At 43.2% G+C, this 21,106-nt stretch overlaps 2 protein-coding genes across 4 annotated transcripts in view; both read left to right on the top strand.

Moving 5' to 3' along the window:
* Window positions 1–11,078: 11,078 nt before the first annotated feature.
* Window positions 11,079–16,963, top strand: ccn2b (cellular communication network factor 2b). Of its 2 annotated transcripts, none has more exons than XM_084079690.1 (5): window positions 11,079–11,357; window positions 13,304–13,520; window positions 13,698–13,949; window positions 14,363–14,577; window positions 15,337–16,963. In XM_084079690.1, exons 1-5 carry the CDS (start codon window positions 11,313–11,315, stop codon window positions 15,640–15,642), a joined length of 1,035 nt encoding a protein of 344 aa, XP_083935816.1. In that variant the 5' UTR covers window positions 11,079–11,312; the 3' UTR covers window positions 15,643–16,963. The 2 variants fall into 2 exon arrangements, with proteins under 2 accessions (XP_083935816.1, XP_083935815.1); XM_084079689.1 differs by having other exon boundaries at window positions 14,309–14,577.
* A 2,718-nt stretch (window positions 16,964–19,681) lies between these two features.
* Window positions 19,682–21,106, top strand: part of LOC311061416 (protein 4.1-like) — a 69,859-nt gene continuing 68,434 nt past the window's right edge. For both annotated transcript variants that reach the window (XM_084080051.1, XM_084080052.1), the window contains exon 1: window positions 19,682–19,916. The gene's annotated coding sequence lies outside the window, so the exon portion shown is untranslated. The remainder of the gene's footprint in view (window positions 19,917–21,106) is intronic.

Genomic DNA, 21,106 nt, shown 5'->3' with positions numbered 1-21,106 from the left:
GCTCTTCCAAGATAGAATCCCCGCTAGGCCAGCGGAGACACTGCACCTATGAGCTTCAGGCGGCGCAACTTGTCAACCAGTAGGTGTCCTACACCTCCTACACCTCCGACCACTGCACATGTGGTAGCTATATTGTATAACTCTACCATACAGATTGGTTAAATAAACATTTCATTCATTAAAATAAGTTTCGGATAGCAGCTTTAATGCAAACCAAAAAGTTATCAAGAGTAAGCCCCCCCCCCCCCACACACACACACACACACACACACACACTCCAAATATGATTGCCATTAGAGTCGAGTCAATCTCAGGTCAAGCAATGCTGAGTTATGGACTTTTTTCTGGTAATTCTGAGACGAACACACCCGAGAAAATTTGCAGTTATCCATTTCCATTTATGAAGGGCAGAGGATGTCCTATAAATCAGACCATGTCAGGTCTTTCCATGGCCTGATGTACCTTAGAGAGAGAGGTCCATGGAGCGCAGAGGCCTCCTGAACCTAAAACTGGGAGGGATGGAAGGAGGTAACCAAAGGATTGAGAGCTCTGTGACCACAGGCATTTTAGCGTGCATGACGTCATGACATGTTTTTGTACAGGCCTAAAACGACCAGGACCACCCCAGAGCTGCTTTGGTGCGGTTCCTCCGCAGGAATACGACATAAAGTTCAAGCCCTATAATTCACACATCTCTTGTGTTCAAATGAAAGCCTATGCAATCCAAATTCCAGAGTGTTCATTCAACTTCATTCAAAAAATGAACCCGTAAGGGTGTTCCCTAGGTCAGTGGCTCCCAACCTGTGGGCTGGGAACCACTGGTGGGCCGCGAGGGTATTGTGAGTGGGCCCCAAAATTATATATATATATATATATAACCACATATTTATATCAAGCAATAATTTAAAAAAATGACATGGTATACTTAAAGTATACCATGTCATTATACATTGGATCCATTGATCCAAGTCAGAACACAATCGATTATTAAAATAAACATAATCTGAAAATGCACACGGCCAACCCATCTGATCAATCTGATCTAATTTGTCAGATGGGTGGGCCGTGAACGCTTTCAAGATTTTCTTCTCCAACCAATGGCACTGGCTAGCTGTGGATGACACAGCATCTGTTGAAAATGAAGGCTAATTTATACTTCTATTCAAGCGTAACTGGTTGAAAACAACATAGGTCTACTTCAACTGAACAAGTTCTATGGTTTAATAATGGCTTGGCTTCAATGTAGATCTTAGACGTCATATGGCCGGTCTATATGATGTCAGTCATCTATGAAATCAGTATTGTGATGTCAGTCATCTCCATAGTTAGTCAGTTTCAGCCCAATCCGACCTCCATTAACTTCTAGCGTAAAATGTAAGTTCTGTAAAGTAAAATAAATATTTACAATACGTGGAAAAATATTCAGAGATTTCATTCCTTGACCTACTGGCAGCGTCCACATGAAATGTGGTGCTGATCAGTCCAGTGAGATTAGCCGCACACACAGACAGACAGACAGACACAGACCCTCTTCTAGACGGCTCAGCCCCTCGGAGCCTTGCAGTAGAAACGTGTTTAACAACACTTTCGTAATTTGAAATGATGTAAGTTTTGTAATAATAATAATAATAAAACTCCACTTACACGGTGTATGCGATGAAGTATAAATTTGCCATAACACGTTACCAGGAGCCCTGCCATCAACACGGCTACCCTGAATTAATTTAATCCATATAAAGCAGCATATTTCATATCCCATGGCTCAGATGTAAAAGGTGATATTCTGGTTTAATTCAAACAGTGTAAGTGTAAGAGAATAAGTCGGTGAAAGCGTTTGGCGTCTGTGGGCGATCTGGCCATCTGACTGACTGATTGATGTTTTAACAAGGTGGTCAGATACAGCTGGTGAAACAGAGGTTTACTGGAAGGTCTGGGAACGTACAATGGCAAGGTGGAATTCTTGTATCTATTGGCCCATTCCGGTATAGGGGTCAGTGGCTGGGTAAACAGAGGAAAATATGTATATAACAAGAGGTCACTCTGGGACATCGGGGACACTGAACCGACGTGAAAGGCCTCAGGAAGACCAAGCTGCAGGTCAGGTGTGGAAACGTGCGTGTGTGCGTGCGTGCGTGCGTGAGTGAGATAGGGGGAACATATGTGCTGCAGACTGGGGATCATGTCTTTCATTCATGCTTCCTGTGACACGCCTGCACGGAAGGGCAGGCAGATGTTCTGCACCGATCGGACATCACCTCAACATTGGATTTCCCCCTCCAGAGGGGCAAACGGGAGTAGAGAGTTGAGACATCTTTGCACATGACCTTAATTGCAAGAGCAGAGCTCACAGGCGTTCTTGACTTGAGGCACGTTGGCACCGAGTGCATGAAGCACAGAACGCGTGTCGTGTCAGCAGCAGCAAAAAAGAAAAACGCTCTACGTGAGAGTTTGAAGCACAGTGGGGGACATTCAATGTTCACCGATCACAGTTATGAAACAGCAAGGGCAATTTGGTGCTGCGGTCCCTTGGACCAAATATGAAAAGTAAATAAAACCTGAAATGACAGCAAACCAGCTGTGTTCAAAATCACGGCTGCCCAACATAACTAGACGATGCTTCAGAAGTGCAGTTAACCACAGCTATGGTACAAAGCGTCCTTCTTCTGAATTCTTCTTCAGGCATTGAGAAGGTGAAATTGGGGGTGGGGGTGGGGCAGTGGTGGAAAGTAACTAAGTCAATTTACTCAAGTACTATACTTAAGTACAATTTGGGGTACTTTTACTTTACAGTTTTTTGATACTTAATACTTCTACTCCACCACATCTCAGAGGATTACAAAATATACATTAACCCATACTGATCCCTGTTTTATAATAGCAGATCAACACTCACAACGCATTGTGAGTGTTGTGAGCGTTGTGAGCTTGTAGATCTGCTATTTTCAAAGACGTTTAGCAAAGTTTGAAAACTTTTAGTACTTTTACTGTACTTTTGGGTATATTTTGATGCACTTACTTTTGGACTTTCACTCAAGTACAATTTTGAATGCAGGACTTTTACTTAACGTAACAGAGTATTTCTTCATTGTGGTATTGCTACTTTTACTTCAGTAAAAAAAAGAAATCAGACTACTTCTTCCACCACTGGGGTGGGGGGGGGGGGGGGGGGCAAAAATGCAGCCTGGCCAAGCGTGTGAGGAATGTACCAGACTTTCAACAACATCCTGAGGGAACAGAGAAGGAAGGCAGCGGTGCAGCTCTGTCCAGGAGCCGTGGCTATTTTTAGTCCACCCACCTCTCCTCATTAAAGAAGAGGTGCTTTTGTAACCCCAGCAGGTCTCCTTGAGGCCTCTTTTGGGCAAAATACCCAGAAGCCTGCAGGATAAGAAGGCTTCACCATACCAAAGAGTCTGAAAGTCATATCTATTTCTGCACTCTTTGACCGCATGCATGACACAAATTATGCAATGTAGGCATTGGCGTTTCGTCAAACTTTCACTCAGGAAATGGTAGACTTTTTCTCTCATTAGCCTTTTTGAGGAGGCCAAAAATTCTCTGCAGTTCGCTTTCTTGAGCTGCCGAGTAAAAAATAGCACCACCTTTCATCGTGTTTTTCAGCATCTGACTGAAGTCGACTTTGTAGTGCAGAGTCTGTCAAAGTATTTGCATTGAGGCAAACCTCATCGCTCTTCTATCTCACCAAAACTTGGCTAAAAGCAAAGTCTTTGTGTCACCAGTAGAAAGAGAGCCTTGTATGTGAAAAATGAGACAATATCACCAGTAGTTTATTTCTATGATCCACCCATCTCTTCCAAACTATACATTTGGGCCTGGACTTTATGAGCTTTGCTCTCATTAAAACTAGGTGGAACTTGGGTAGATCCGGCTGCAGTAAAAGTTCTTTTCAGCCATTGATAAAAGACTGGGTAAAAAGAGATAGTATCAGCGGCTATGAGGTATAAAATGACACAGAGTTGAACGCGTGTTTGCCAAGTACAAAATGTTAAAGCGCCTCAGACAAAGGTGACAGAAGGTCTGTCGAGGCAGAACTCAAACAGAGAACATGGCCCAACACCAGCTGGAGAAAAGTTCTCGAATGACCACTGCTCCCCAAAAGAGCAAAGGGGTTTAAGGGTTAAGTCAAAGTAAAGTCGTGACAAAGGTGTGGCATGTAAATGCTTTCCATCACATGTTGGACCTACAGTACGTTACTAGTCTGATTGTGGGAACAGGTGCACACATCAGCACCGTCGTCAACAACATTCTCACTAGAGGATCAACCCTTTGGGGAGACGCCTATGGGAGCCCTGTTTTCATTTGTAGGCACAAAAACAGCAGCAAAGCCCCATGCCAGGGAACCTACTTTGATGTAAGAGGATATGAGATGGGCAAGGGGGAACAGCACTAATGCTGAACCAGGGACTTGAGAGCAAAGGGGGTTTACGGTGCAACTCTCCCGCGGGAAAGACTGCAAAATAATAAATATGAGGATATAACGTCAGATTAAAGTGTTGAACTAATGTCTGGGACAGAAGAGAAGGCCAAACCTAGCACTTTGTAACAGGGAGGTGGTGATTATATAACCTCAGCAGTAACTAAACTAAATCCAAGCCCATAGGCCTACATGTTTTTCACATCCTTTAAATGCTGTCCTTTTTTTTTGCGCAGTCCTATGTTTGCAGCCCTGTACAGTTTAAACTCATTCGCAATAATATTGACATAAACTTGAGTTCAAAGAGTTTGCACGTGTCTGAGCAACTGGTCTTGATCCATACTGAATGCGATGTTTTTTCTCCGCTGGGTAGCAGAGGATGGCTGGGGGTGGTGGTGGGGGGGCATGCTGGGGGTCATGGGTGAGGAGAGGGGCCCCAAGAAAAGTAATGGACCGTGTTGTTGTCTCTGATCTGTCTTCCCTGATCTGTGGTCAATTGACTTCTCGCCAATTCATAATTAGAGAGACAATTCATAATTAGTTTTCCATTGTGATTTAAAGCTCTTGTAATTAGAAATTAAATCATACGAAGATCCTATATCAAAAAATAAAGTAGTGGTTTACTTTACAACAGGACGTTGTTTTTCATGTGGGAAATTAAAATGTTTGCAGGAATACACTTCATCACAATTGGTGGAGATGTTTCAAATGAACCCCAAATCTTTTAACAGTACACTATAAACATCTTGGTCCCACGAGCAGTTGATATTGTACCAAATTGTCGTCTTCCAAGCATGTGGCTAACTATGGTACGCCAAAGTTCAAGGAAAATGTGCTGTAAATATCTGCAATATCTTCTCATCTCTGGATGACAAACCTGAAGGAAACCCACAGTCATGGGCCCTCCTTTGCATTTGGAAATCTCAGCAGGAATGTTACCCTGTGTAATCAGTTTGTCTGGGCCCATCACAGAGCACCTTGACTGGGCTCTCCACCCTTCTGAGGGTCTAATAACGCTGGTCAGCGCACTAACAGGTGAGGTCATCGAACAGGAAATGCAAGTCAGCTGAGGTAAAAGAATGCCATGGAGGAGAGGTTCTCAAACTGCGTGAGGTCATGACCTGTTCTCTGTCTCTGTCCTCAGCAGGCAGTCCAGGAAGCGGACGATAAGCCGCTTGGCCCTCACACGTCGTCCATGATATGAGAGCAGGGAGTCGACATGCAGGCCCGGGAATCTCACAGGATGTTGATGTCTGACATCTTGGTGTTACGGGAAGAGTGCTTCTCTCTGAAACCGCAGCGGCTGAGCACCGACTACTGCGAGTCCCTGTGCTCTGACTGCTCTTTTGCAGCACGGAACTATGAGAGGGAGTTTTGGAAGTGTTGACTTTGTGATGAGGATTTTTAATTCCAGGGATCTGAGCACCGGACTGTGGTCAGTGACTTCATGGGCTGGGACTACTGGCTGGAGTGAGTCACCGGAGTAGGCTGCAGTACAGCAGCACAGGCCAAAAGCACCAAGCTGAGCTGTCATTCCGATCAAACACCTTTAGCCATTTCCACTGTTTTGAGCACAACACAGGATGTAGTTAATTCCGAATATCCTGCAGTGTGAGTAACAACCTGTTGAGTCAGGTGGCTTGTTTTCACTAAAGGTGCCTGTGATGAACACCAAAAGGCACTTAGGTCAAGGAATCATTATTCAATGAAGCACAACATCCATTTAATTATTTCAACACACCTTCCTTTTCAGCTCCACCTTCCTTGTTCCTCACCACCTGCAGACATTTAGTGACCTAACTATTGCAGGAAATGGTCATATTTGCAATGTCGTAAAACAACAAACAACTCAACACCTCACACAAACCCCACTTGCTTATTGACTAGCATTTTGTTACTGGCCTCCCAGTGGACAAACATGGTACCACAACAACATACCAGTTAAACAGACTCCCTGAATTTAGCAGTGACAAACCATTTGCTGGCTTTCTCACTGGCTCACACATTGATATTATTGCAATACCAACGTAATTTGTCATGATTTCGTTTTTTACATAAGGACCAAATATCTTGATGTAATTCCAAGCACTTGGACACGGATGCTCAAGCTTTTTCATTTCAAGGGCCCCCAGTTTGATATGCATTAGGCCACGGACCCCCATTTGATGCAATGGTTTTAATCCCTGGGACCCCACTCTACACAGTATATCCTCAGTGTTAATTTAACTCTGAGAGTGTACCAATAGAACCAAATTTGTACACGTTCAGAGTTACAGACCCATAACAGTCTGTTTTCTATCAATTAATTGCTCTGTGGACTGGAGATAGGTGTTTAAAGACCACTTCACCCATTTTCATTTTATCTTCATATAGTTTTATTTTCCTCATTTTGTGCCATTTTACTAAATTCAAATGTCTTTTATAATGTGTTTCCTCTGCTTACTGTTTTTTGTAAAGCACATTGAACTGCATTGTTGTTTAAATGTGCTATACAAATAAAATTGATTTAGCTGTGGACTCCCTGTTACCCCCTCAAGGGCCCTTGGGGGTCTCTGGACTCCATGTTGAGAACCAGTGCACTAGGATAATAGATAAAACACATCAGCCCTATAATGGCCCATACTGGCTAAACCCACTATTGATGATTTAGGAATGCGCAAGGGGCGTTCCCGTGCAAAAGTTGCTATTTTGGGACACCTGCCTTACCTGCAAAACACCTGCACTACCCGTTAAATTATGCATAGGTGTGGTTTGGGCGTTACAATAATAAAACCAATCACCGTGCCAGATACCATTGCCTTTAAGAGAAGACTGTGCAACCCATTATCGAACCCAAATCGTCTATTTTCTATATGCAAATGTTTTGATAGCCACATACATTGGTTTGAAGTGCTCATGTGGCCTAGGCTATAGTCGCTTCTTTTGGGCTTGTTTTCATATACCTGGTTGCTTATTCCTCTCGCAAAATCTGGCAACACTGCTCACGTGCCAGCTCCCTTATCCCTAATTCACGGATAGTGGGCAGTAAATCACAGCTAGTGGGCAGCGGGTGCGGGTAAAGCAGTGGCAATTATAGGGCCCTATACAGTACTGTAGGTAGGCTGCTCCTCCAAAATGTTCAAGCAGCATGATATAAGGACAGAGCCAGAGTGCAAAGGTGGTGAGGTCAGCTGAGTGCACCACAGGGAGCTCTCTCCTATCCCTGCAGGACAGATACAACAGCAGGTGCTTAATGTAGGGCAAAAATAATTATGAGGGACAAACACCATCCCAGTAACGGACTGTTTGTGATGATGTGGAAAAGAAAGCACTGAAGGTGTCTCACAGCCCGGGGCTCAAGGCTCGAAAAGGGTTTTTGACTCCAGCTATCAGAGTAAAAATTATAATAATAATAAAATAAACCTGTAAGTATCCTGAACAGCTGTTCAAAATGTTACTTGCACAATGTACACAGACAAGTGAAATAAACAAGTGATTTTGATAGTGTGTGTGTGTGTGTGTATGTGTGTGTGTGTGTGTGTGTGTGTGTGTCTATCTATCTATCTATTTATCCATCTATCTATACAGTACACCTTCTGTAAATTATATACGTATTTATATTTTCTTCTTTTTTTACTTAATTACATCCAGTATTATTACTTTTTTATGTTGTTATGTTGTATTTTTTGTGTTAGAACTCTCTGTGGAACATGTCCCATCAACATTTCACTGCTTGTACCTGTATGGGTAAGTAACAAATAAAGAATTCCTGATTCTTGACAGAGCCATCTGTGATGGGAAGTAGCCCCATTTGATAACCACAGTGATGAACCCACACTGAACAACCCCACTGTCCTCGAATGTTCAAGCAAATTCTCTACAAAATATCCCAAGGAAATTACATCACATCCGGTGTATTGTTATACATATAAATACATACATTATGCTTTGAACCCAAGCTTCTAAGCATGATTTAGGTGGTCTAAGACTGAGGATTTGAGGCTTTCCATCCTGCTTACATCGGCTATACACGTACTTGCATAGCCAAAGTAAGCAGGATGGAAAGTATCCTTCTTACTTACTTACTATAGGCCCTTTAAATTCCCTGAGGAACATAGGCCATGGATGAAACTCCTCCATCCTCTTTGGTCTTGTGCCCTGCAATTATCCAGTTGCTGCCATGGCAGCCTTTCTGTCTTTGTCTCCTGTCCCGTAGTTCTTCTCCAGGTGGCTCTACGTAGGTCTTCCTCTCTATCACCTGCCTTGTGGGTGGTTCCAAAAGGAGTCTACAGATTCAAGTACACAATTGTTCCTTAACTTTCTGCCATTTTTTATTTGCTGCTTTTCATGGTCCAGTTATTTATGGTCCCAAATGTGAACCTTTCAGTAATGTTTTGAAAATATGCAGCATTATCAGTCCTCATGAGGGGTTTATACAGTAGGTGATTTTTTTTTATCTGATAGTGGTTATTTGGACAAGATTTTCCTCTAGGTATAAGGCCTGTTGCATTTTCCCAACAGCTCTGAGGACATCCTGAATGTGACTTTATCAGACCATAATAAAATAAACAATACTGTTTAAACATACGCAAAGTGCATGCTTTGTAATTGATTTGTTTTGTCTTCTGAGTGAGCATGATTTAGGTGGTCTGAGACTGAGGATTTGGGGATTTCCATGCTGCTTACGTCGGCTATACAAGTAGTCATATATCCGATGTAAGCAGGACGGAATGTATCCTTCAGTCTTCAATAATAGATATATTCATGGACTGGTGCATAGCTGCCTCAGTGTTGCTAACCACTTTCAACCCGGAGTCCCTATTTTGGGCATGTCATTTTCAAACAAATGTGCAAAAACTTCAGAAATAGCAGATCTAAGAGTTATGATTATACAATGCATAGCATAGGGATTAAACACTTAAACCCTATAGTTCGTTGACTGGGTTCTCCCAGGGCTCTATACAGATCTACCATCTTCGCCAAATGTTCGCCCCAGAATAGGGATGCCAGGATTCATGTGGTTAATGTTTACAGGCAATAGTAGTCACTGACATCTGTCCATTCCCAATGTTAGACCATAGGTGTCTGACTCTGGCATTGACCAGGGCTGTTCTGAGCTGAACTCACACATTGCAGCCATCAGCCTGCTCTGTACTCAACGCTGAGCAGGAAGGTCTCTGGTGGCTCGCAAGTCACGGCACTCCGCGGCTTCACAGTTTTGAAAATTTACGGCACTCCTTAGTTACGGTTCTGTTTTGAACTTATGTACATGTTTCAGCTCAGAGCCTGGCCCCCGCCGTTGCCAAGGCACGACTTCCTCCAAGCCAGCTCTTGGGAGCAGGAGGCACTCTGCCTGCTGTCACATTCCGGCCTCTCTGGTTCTCCACCAACACAGAACCACAAGAAAATACATTCAGGATACAGCAAGGGCCGTTCTCAGAAAGTGAGACTGACACGGAGGTTGAGCATTGAGCAACGAGAGTTCGAGGAAACCATGTTCATTAATGACGGGCAAATATGAACCCTTGTGTGACTGTGTCCTGTGTGGCCATGGAACAAGCAGAACCCCCATGACTTTGTAGGTAGACATACAGAACCTTCATGGCACAGCCATGCTGCAGGAAATAGCTGGCAGGGTGAAAAGGAAAAAGACAACATTGACATTTTCCTGCATGTGTGTTTTCTATTTAACACCTGACAGTGAGGGGTGGACAGGTTGCCCTTGACTTTCAATTCAGCCAGTTTTAACCATACAGTTACAGTACATACAGTATGTCACTTGTCACTTCTACCATAAATCCATCTTCTGTAGTGTATATTTTCTTAATTAGATACACTGCACTAAAATTAAAACAAAAACAAGAACCTTTCCCTCTAGTTTGAGACATCCAGCTGTTTCTCTCATCCACTGCATTGCTTTGTAACTATTGTGTTGCATAATGTTTCTGTGTGGGACTGTGTGTTGGGATTATTGTGCCAACTTCTGAAGTGAGACGGAGTCCCATAAATTAGAGCCTTACTTAATAATCACCTCTTTATGGGACAAAAAAAAGCACCCACATCATTACTTGCCTGTGAAAGCCATTAAAACACCGGAGAGGAGACACAGAGAGTGTGAGAAAGAACAATTGATGATGATTTACTGCACAGATCAAACATCATGCCAACCATCACATGTGGGACATTGCTGTGCCAGCCATGTCATTTACCACCAGCCTTCATGTCACCTGTAATCACTTGTTCTCTATAACCAGTAAAGTGCATAGCATTTAATTGTGTGTAGACTGTACAATTATCCTTGCAAATGCATGACACAGTAGACAAATATTTTTCATGCAATGCTCCAAAAATCCTACATCAACTGGTGTTTTGCAGCATATGCTGCTCGCTGAGCCCAAATCTGGACCAATATGTTCACACTTCCTGTCAAAGTAAACATTCAGACGTCTGCTACAGTAAATTCCAGCTTGAGGACACCCACGTGCGCGCGACACACACACACACACACACACACACACACACACACACACACACACACACACACACACACACACACACACACACACACACACACACACAGTGACACACACCAAAGGTTAAACATGAAACAATGGCCCGATTGAGCGAGGGCTGTCTCTAATCTGGGCTCCTTTGGCTCTGGGGGGATTTAAGAAAGCCATTTGGAATTTGAATATTTTCACCTCTTAGAGTCGCGTGGCATAACTCCTGTTCCTTGGGTTACACCCCACTACTCCCAGACTATTTAAAGTAGGGGGTTCTCCCTCCATGCCTCAGTCAGTCTAGACCGCTGCAACGTCCCTCTCATCCTGTACTCACTGACTGAAGGAGGAAAACAAACGTGTGTGAGAAGTGAGCACGCTGTTGAACTAAACGCATCATCATGTCTGTGGAAATTATCTGCCTGATCCTGTTCATTATCTCATCGGTGAGTTTATTTTATTTGTTCGTACCTCAATCAAATTCGAGCAGTGGTGTTTTTTTTTTACTTAAGTATAAGTATCAATACTCTGCGATGTAGAAGTACTCTGTTACAAGTAAAAGTCCAGAATACAAAATGTACTTTTTAAGTACTCATTATGCAGAATGTCCCATTTCACAATTTTAAAATGTATAAAAACATATTTTGAAAATGCATTGTGAGCTTGTAGATCTGCTATTTTCAAATGGCCGGGCTGAAGTGGTTAATGTATGTTTTGTAATAATAATAAGAATCTACAAAGTAACTCAAGTTTTCAAATAATTGTAGTGGAGTAAAAGTACAATATTTGCCTCTGAGATGTAGTGGAGTAGAGGTAAAAGTACAGAAAATTGGAAATACTCTGGTAAAGTAAAAAATACCTCAAAATTGTACTTAAGTACAGTAGTTGAGTAAATGTACCTAGTTACTTTACACCACTGGCTAGCAGCAGCGTTATGTTAACAAAAGTGAAGATACATTTGAGTGGAGATTAGATGTGTAGATGAGTGCATTCATGGACATTTGGAACGAAATGTGCATTTCTGTAATAAATATTCAAGTGGGGGTGTGGTCAGGTCATATATTGTTGGAGAAGAGTATGATTGCTCTGATAAAAAGTTTCGGGCTGCATGTCGCAACATTTCAGAGATTCCACGTTGAAATCATAGATTAACCTACTTGTTGTAGGGTAGCGGATAATTAGAGGAATGAAACCCGTACAGCGTGTACAGTTGAATAATTAATTACATGCAAATCAGTTGAAGAACATTATTATGCCATTAGATCAACCCGGATTATTAACCTCACAACTTATTTTTTAAAGAATATGTATATTATTATATCATAAATTCTTCAGATTGTATGGCAAAATATTATAGCCGTATATGGTCAAATGTAATGTTTACATTTTAGCTGCAAATCTTAGACGTTCACCCAGTGGTGTGTTCTACCGTCAGATGCTGTGTACGGCGTACACCTTGAGATTATTTTTCGTCGCCATCGTATACCTTCAAAAACTGTTCAAAACAGCGCATCTGATACGCTGTGATACGCTGTGATACGCTAACTGCCCAAGGCAGGGGGGGCAGCAAGAATGTGGGCTAACTCTGAGTTGATGGCTTATCAAGTGTGAAGCTATTGTTCTTGAGGTGATAAGTAATGGCTGCGACGGAATTCAAATATTAACAACGACGCGAATACTAATGAAGTACTTTAATCAGGCGCGTCTGATGCGTATCCAGAACAGCCTCCGTCTGCTGCACCAGAGGCAGAGACACGGCCACTGTCCCGGACAGAATCGCTCTCTCTGCTCTCATCTGTAGCCCCATATAGTACCTCATCTGCTGACACTGACACTACACTCAATAAGGAAAACCAGCCTGTCGATTCCAGCGTTGCTCTTGTTTTCACATTCAATATTTTTGTGGGCCACGAAAATGTTCACATTAAATATTTTTGTGGGCCACACACGCGCGCGAAGCGCGCGGAAAATTTTCACATTCAATATTTTTGTGGGCCACACACACGCGCGAAGCGCGCGTGCAAATGTTTTACATTTTGTGGGAGGCAGGGAATAATCATAGTATACCTTCAAAAAAAAAGTAGAACACAACACTGCGTTCACCCAAAGAACTTATAGGTCTTTCACAGAAGAGTTCCACTGGAAGGTACATGGGGCATGTAATCACAGGTGGTCTGATGTCGCCACCTCGTGGTAGTCGTAGGCTATAGTTGTATAGCCTCTGAAAGAAAGAAAACAGAAAAAAAGAGGAAAGGAGAAAAAAAAGCTTATGATGTAACTAACTACTGTATGTACATCATAGGCTTACACTGTATGTACTAGACATGCACACAAACAGAAATACATATCATATACTCAAACAAAACAATGTATTTCTTCTGTCTATGTGTAGACAATGGCCCAGGACTGCTCCCTGCCCTGTGACTGCCCCAGAGATTCTCCTCCCTGCCCATATGGGACCAGCCTGGTCCTGGACGGCTGTGGGTGCTGTAAGGTGTGCGCCAGGCAGCTGGGGGAACCCTGCTCCCTCCAGGAGCCCTGTGACCATCACAAGGACTTATACTGTGACTACTCAGTGCTGAGCGACACAGAGACAGGCATTTGCATGGGTGAGTTGAGTTCTAGGTTCAACTGTCTTTTTTGATTTATAGGCAGTATTTTAGACATAGCTCAGACTGTGACCAATTTGGAAGGTTCTCACTGACAATTACAATTTGACAATGGATGTGATAAGAGGTTGGTCTCAACAGTGAAAGTTTATTCTCTCTCTCTTTCTCTCTCTCCAGCCCAAGAGGGTCAGACGTGTGACCTGGGAGGGGTCATCTACCGCAGCGGGGAGACATTCCAGCCAAGCTGCAAGCACCACTGCGTCTGCATGAACGGCGAGATCGGCTGCGTGCCCACCTGTGCCAGCGACGTGCGGCTGCCCTCGCCTGACTGCCCATACCCACGTCGCATCCAGATCCCTGGAAAGTGCTGTGAGGAGTGGGTATGTGACCAGACACCTCAGGACAACCCCTACCAGTCCGCCATGGCTGGTGAGTGATGCTCGGCTCAAAAATAATAATAATAATACAAATAATAATTCCCCAGCTCCCATCTGTTTTTCTTTGTTTCTTCCATCTCCCACAAACCCCCTACAACCCAGAACTTCTCTAACCTCTTAAGCCCTATTTTATACGCGAGCTTGTAGATCAGCAACTTTGGAAATTTGACATGCCCAAAATTGGGATGCCTGGTTGAAAGTGATTAAGTTCCTTCCTGCCTTTTCTTCATCTTTCTCTCATAAATGCAAAACACTCAACTCACTCATGCTCTCTCTCTCCATCATCTTCCTCATTCCTCATCCTTCATTTCACCACTTTTTGTCACCTCACCCTCCTTGCCTCCTGAGCAGGAGTCTCTCGGATTCACCCCTTGACCTCCTCTTCTTCCTCCTCCCCTGGCTCAGTCTTCAGACAGGTGCCGGCCCACGGGCCGATCGCCCCCGAGAGTGCCAGGGACAACTGCATCGTCCAGACCACGGAGTGGAGCGAATGCTCGGCCACCTGTGGCATGGGTGTGTCCTCCCGCGTCACCAACGACAACGAGCGGTGCCAGCTGGAGAGGCAGACTCGCATCTGCATGATCCGGCCATGCAACGTGGAGCAGGAGAAAGACATTAAGGTGGGCGCATGTCCAGCTGTAGAACAACATAGAAATACATCCCACGGTCTTGTGTACTGTACAGCAGTGATTCTCAACCGTTTTAATTTGACAGGACCCCCGGTTTGATATGCATTAGGCCAGGGACCCCCATTTGATACTTTTCTTTTTTAATCTCTGGGACACTACTATTACAATCTATCTGAAATAGATTACCAATGGAACCGTACACTCTCAGATTTAGAGACCTGTAAGTGTCCATTTGGTTCCTAGCTATCAGTAATTGAGCTGGGGACCCCTAGAACCCCCTCGAGGACCCCTGGGGGTCCCTGGACTCCATGTTGGGAAGCAGTGCTGTATAGTACATGGTAGTCATGGAAACCATAGGAGGATAATGAAGCTAGGCATAACCATACTTTTAAAAGACATTTCTAAGAAAATGAAAAATTATAAGGCAACTGAAGAAAATTCAGTCAGTGGCTCTAGAGTTTTGGAATCATAAGGTTCCCCATCTCCTCCTGCATTGTGTCCTTAAACAAGCCACTGGCCCCCTTAGTGTGCCCCCAACGAGCAGAGCTAGAGCCTTGCTGTCAGTGTGTGAATTGTTTAATGGTGAAGCATACATTGTAAAGTGCTTTTGAGTGGTCAGGAGTCTATCAAATCGGCATATAAATGCAGTCCACTAAACACATTACCAGTTATACATTACATACAAGAAGTGTAGCTGCCTCGTACAGTGACATCAGATTGAGAACGCTGAGCCTGTGCTTTGATTCACAGAGGGGTAAGAAGTGCGTGCGGACGCCCAAGATGCAGCGCGGCATGCGCTTCGAGCTGTCGGGCTGCACCAGCACCAGGGTCTACAAGCCCAAGTTCTGCGGAGTATGCACGGACAACCGCTGCTGCACCCCTCACACCACCGTCACCGGTGAGGTGGAGTTCCGCTGCCCAGAGGGAGACGTCTTCAGGAAGAAGATGATGTTCATTAAGACGTGCTCCTGCCACCACGACTGTCCCCGTGACAACGACATCTTCCTGGCGTCCAACACGCGGAGGATGATCGGAGACTATGACAATGATATGTGAAGGGGAGGGTCGTTGGCTGTACTTACGCGCACACACACATACACACGCACGCACACGCATGCACACACACATACACATACACATACACATACACATACACATACACATACACATACACATACACATACACATACACATACACATACACATACACATACACAGTGACATAGTCCCATTGCCCCACCAATCCGCAGGGGTAAACATTCGTTGGCAGCTTTCTGAATGGTGGGACCCCATCTCCTCTGCATAGCTACGCCCACACCAGCCTAGTTTAGGGAGTGGAAGAAGAATGTGTGATTGATCCATGACATGAGGTAGAGCATGAAAACGATTCTTTACTTCATCTTATTTTTATTATATTTTTTATTTTTATTTTCGGCTGATGTTTAGTTGAACGCGCAGCTCTAAAGTCACCTGACCAGTCTACCAGTAACAGTGTGCACGGAGATGCTGTATGGTGGTCGCAACGCACTGAGGACTCAAAGAATGGACACTTTTCTTATAGGGAGGGGGGATACAGTGTATTTTGAATTCTCCACATGACGTGCCATAGGGACACATCATGGAGAAGCACTGTTAAGTAGCCTACCGCCATAGATAAAGGCCGCACTGAGGCGCCTCCCGTAGCAAACTAATGTCCACACTTTGACATGAAATGTTAGAAAATGACATTTGAAAACACATTGTTTGTTAAAAAGAACCTACGAAAGACTATGACGATACAGAAATCCTAAGGATGTGTATTTTAATATGTTCTCTATCTACATTTAGTGTTTTGATGTTTTGATAATGACCTGCCTATATCTTTAATCACTAAGTCATCTCAGTTGTTGGAGGTGAAATGTTGACCACTGATCATTGTAGTTCAGTCAAGTTCATTGGATTTCACATCAACAGTCTGTTTTTATTTCGATATGACCCTTCTATCAGCCTGACAGTATGGACAAAGACCAGCAAAGACAAAGGAAAATGTTATCCAAAAATCACACATAATGTGGCTTTACTAAAGAAGTGCTGTTAGTTACAATGTTTACTGTTTATTTAAAAAAGAAAAACTAAACTAAAAGAGGTAGCACAGGCAATTGGGCATTTGACGAATACACCATGTGTAAATACTGTAAGACTGTGTACAGTTTTGTACTATAATTTATGTAACTATTGTTTAAACAGTGTTTTAGTTGTATTACTGTATCATAATGTTTTTCACTGTAACCACCTGGCTCAGATACAAGTGAGTTATTGTTTGTTGCACTTTTGTTTTTGTCTATTTCCAATAAAGAAAGTATATTTTTATAGATACACTGGATGTTCATCTTGGTCCCTTTTGCTTAAAATAGTAACTCTGGGTAAAGGTGGGTGTGAACAGCGGTTGTCACAGTAACCCAGGTCTAAAAAAAGCACCTGTGAATTTTAAATATAGTTACACAGTAGCACATCTCATCTGTAGAGCAGAAATGGAAATGTGGAACTAAAAATAACATAAACTAATCCCATTAAATTAATGACTCCTGGCTCAGCCTCTGAAAGCAGTAGAACACACGATGGAAACAGTCTGTATGTAGTTTTGTCAAGATGACAAGGCAAAACAATAAAGCAATGCCAGTATTTCTACATTACCACGCCCAGAGAGCTTGGCCTATGAGAAAGTGATGGTTGACGTGTGGTGGTGGATTGCTGGCGATGAAGCTGATGAAGATCTTTATTTTTGAGGATTTAATTTTCCCTTCCTCTGATGGGAATTAAATGTCACGTTCTGTTAAAGGACAGAGGGCTAACGATTAAGCGCCACATGAAATGAAAGAGAGCTTTGAAAAGCTGGTGCAGTGTAAGCCCGCGACTGTCTGTGTCGGGAATAATGCACGCCAGCCCTGCTGCAGCTCTCTGCTTATCAGTTGCAGTAGCTTGCAGGCAGGCAGGCAGCCAGTTCTGGGTAGCTAATCTGCAGAATGGGTGTATCTCTGACTGCAGCTCAAGACCCTATCTCCAGCAGCAGATTATCACAAGCGTGTGGGGGGTGGCCCAGGGATTCCACACACACACTACTGGCTGATGATTCCGCATGATTTCCTCTTTGCATGCATATTATGCAGCACAATGGACATATGTTTGTTGTGGTGGTGGCCATGAATATGGGTGGGTGTAAATGTGTGTGCAAGTCATGGAACCACCCCACCTTGCAATGCAGCATTTTCAGATGGTTATAAAGAAGTGTTGCACTGGAAAGGAAATTAGATTTGGATGTTTTATTTTCAGCTGTGCGCCATGCACCCTATTCAGAAAAAGTTCACATGCAGACACATGCAGACACATGCACACAAATGCACACATGCATGCAGTGCAAGAGCACACACACACACACACACACACACACACACACACACACACACACACACACACACACACACAGCCCTGTTTTCTTGCACACCTGGACCTCTGAATCTTGTCTTGCAGAAATATGAATTATCTACGGTAAAATTTGAGTTCAAATTTTCAGCAACTATGCAGAAATATAAATATATAGACTGTGACCATCTGCTACACCAGAAAGCCCTTTTGTCTGTACCCTCATTCAGCATATGTAGCCTATTTCTGTATTTACACTACTGAAGAATAGGGCACTTCACACACTGTATATTACTGTGCATTATTTACAGTAGTCAAGTACAGTAATCTGTCAAATACATTCTAATGTACATTTCTGTGAGTACCCGGTCCCTACTTAGAGGGTATGAATTATACATGTCATGCCATGTCATACATGCCATTTGTGTTTTTCAAACACAAATGGCCCAAATCTGTTTGAGTAAATAAGTGTGTGAAAGACAACCAAAACTAAAATTATTAAAATTATACAAAATACATACATACACACACACACACACACACACACACACACACACACACACACACACACACACACACACACACACACACACACACACACACACACACACACACACACACACACACACATGCATATACATACGTATACTTACTGAAAATGTTTACAGCGATGTTTAGTAGTTGAGGATTTGGGCATAGCTTCAATTCACTTTCAACTGTAGCATCTAATAGGCTAGTATTTCAACTCCCCTGCCCCAATAATGGTCTCTAGGTCTCTACAGCAAGAGGGGGCTATTTCATCCAAACGAAACGAGTGCCATATCCGATATCCTCAGGTGAACCTGACTCCCACTCCTCCCAGTTCACGTAATCTGCATAATTAGGGACACAAACGAAAGAGAGAGAGAGAAACAAACTAGATATTTGTCAGTTTACACCTTATTGTTGGTTATAATTTCCAATGAAATGTAAGGTTGATTATTCTATGGAAGCCAGTACAGCCTACAGGCGCCAGCCCTACCTGAGTGAGTCCACAACGTTTACCGCGCTGCGCGTAGCCTTGGATTGATGTATTGTATCGAGTCTGACTTTTACTTTCGTATATACGATAGTCTTGGCTAGAACCCCCCAATGCGTCCTGCGCTTTCACCAGTAAAGCCCGTACTTCTCCGTACATGTACAAAACATATATATAAGTTTCTTACCCGGTTGCCCCAAATGTTAACTAGCGCTCCGGAGTCATTGTGCAATGTATTATTCCGTAGTTTTCAATAAAGAAGTGTTTTAATCCCGTCTGTGGCCGAACGCCATTTCCCCCTCTCGTTTACTTCCTGTTTACATTGAGTATAATGCCGATTCTCACCGGATGCGTACGTCACTACCGCCCATTGAGGAATACAGCGAACTTCCGACAGAATCCGACACAGACGGGATTTAAATACTTTTGTATTGAACATATGGACTAATACGTTGCAGTTAATATTTGGGGCAACCGGGTAAGCATCTTATATATTTTTTTGTACATGTGTGGAGAAGTACGGGCTTTACTGGTGAAAGTGCAGGACGCGTTGGGGGGTGCTAGCCAAGACTATCGTATATACGAAAGTAAAAGTCAGACTCGATAAAATACAGCTATGATAGTCTTGATCCAAGGCTACGCTGCACTCCAATCGCGTTCCTCCAGAGGCGGGTGAACAGAACACAGCTGGAGATGCGACGCCAAACGAGCGGACCTGCTCTGAGTCTCACCACGGAATGGTGACGTTTTTTTTTGTTTTGTTTTCTCAGACGAATGAAGGAGCCTGTATCGGGGAGGAGAGGAAAGGCAGATCAGAAGAAGAACCCCCCTCCTCACCCGCATGAAACGGCGAAGCGTATCATATTATTTCCATGAAGAGGAGGATCGTTCATCCTCGCTGTCATCCTCTCAGGTACTCACGTCTCTTGTCAACCAAACTGTCTGTCTATTCTACTCTGGAGCCCGTTAGGTTAGGTTCCCCGGGTGTTGTTTTAATTCAAGCGTGGAAAGGCTCATATATTTTGGTATGCTGTTTAAATCTGGTGCAATATGTTGCTTGATATTTGGCCTATTGGTTTTGTTTTGGGGGTTTTGTGTGTCGAGGTGGGGTGGTAGGAGCACTGGACATTTGTCCCAGGCATTGATTAGAGGCTGTAGTTTCTCTTTTCATGTAGTTTGGTCTTTATTGTCACCTATAGCAGTTGGCAATTGCACACATAAATGGAGATAATCAAGTGAAGGAGAGGAGATTGTTGGTGGATTAGTTGAAGTGGTCATAGGGCACATTCTTCTGCATTATCAGAGCTATCCAATAAATTAGCTCTCTATAACAGTACCCAGTCCTCACTAGAGTTGTTGTTGTTGTTGTTGCCATGTCTTACATAAGATGCTATAATAGTTTGTCGGCTGTCACCAAAACAGATGGCTTTATAGGCCCGGGATAATGCACTATACTGTGCACTGTGACCGACAGGCTCATGCCACACACTGACACACGTTGAACTGGTAACAGGATAGGTGGGCACCAAGGAGGAGTGGGCACATTGGTGTTAGATTGGCAATTTTTTTCCAAAATGTAAAAAAATAAAATATTTGTAAAATGTTTTTAAGTAAAGTAAAGTGTATATGATTAGAACATGCTTAAACATTTGACAATTAAGGACTAATATTTCTACAATTACTCTAAATTGCTAAAATAAAATTGGGGATAAATGTAAGTCTGATAATGATGTAATATGCATGTTCACAACATGTATACTTTACATTACTTAAGACCATTTTTCATTATTATTATTTTTTTTAACATTTTGGGCCAAGTTGCCAATTTTACATCGAGATGCCCAGATGTCCTTAGTGCCCACCTATCCTGTATCCCTTGAACTGCACGACACACGTGCAAAAGGTTCCCCACTTTTCTGCAAAGGCAAGCAATATTCTGCTCTTCATAACGGTTTGCTATCAAGTCAGACAGAACATAAAAATGTTTCTTGGTGATGATAGCAGCGGTGTGATCCACTCTCCAAACCCCCTGTGGGAGGGAAGAGGCCCCACTTAAAGTAACCCTCTGTAGGCTGACAGTGCCGAGAAATTACGACTCTCTCC

This window comes from Gymnoscopelus microlampas (genome assembly GCF_963454915.1).
Source record: "Gymnoscopelus microlampas genome assembly, chromosome: 15".
NCBI lineage: Eukaryota > Metazoa > Chordata > Actinopteri > Myctophiformes > Myctophidae > Gymnoscopelus > Gymnoscopelus microlampas.
Note: the sequence above shows the minus strand (reverse complement) of the source record. Positions and strands in the feature narration are given on the sequence as shown.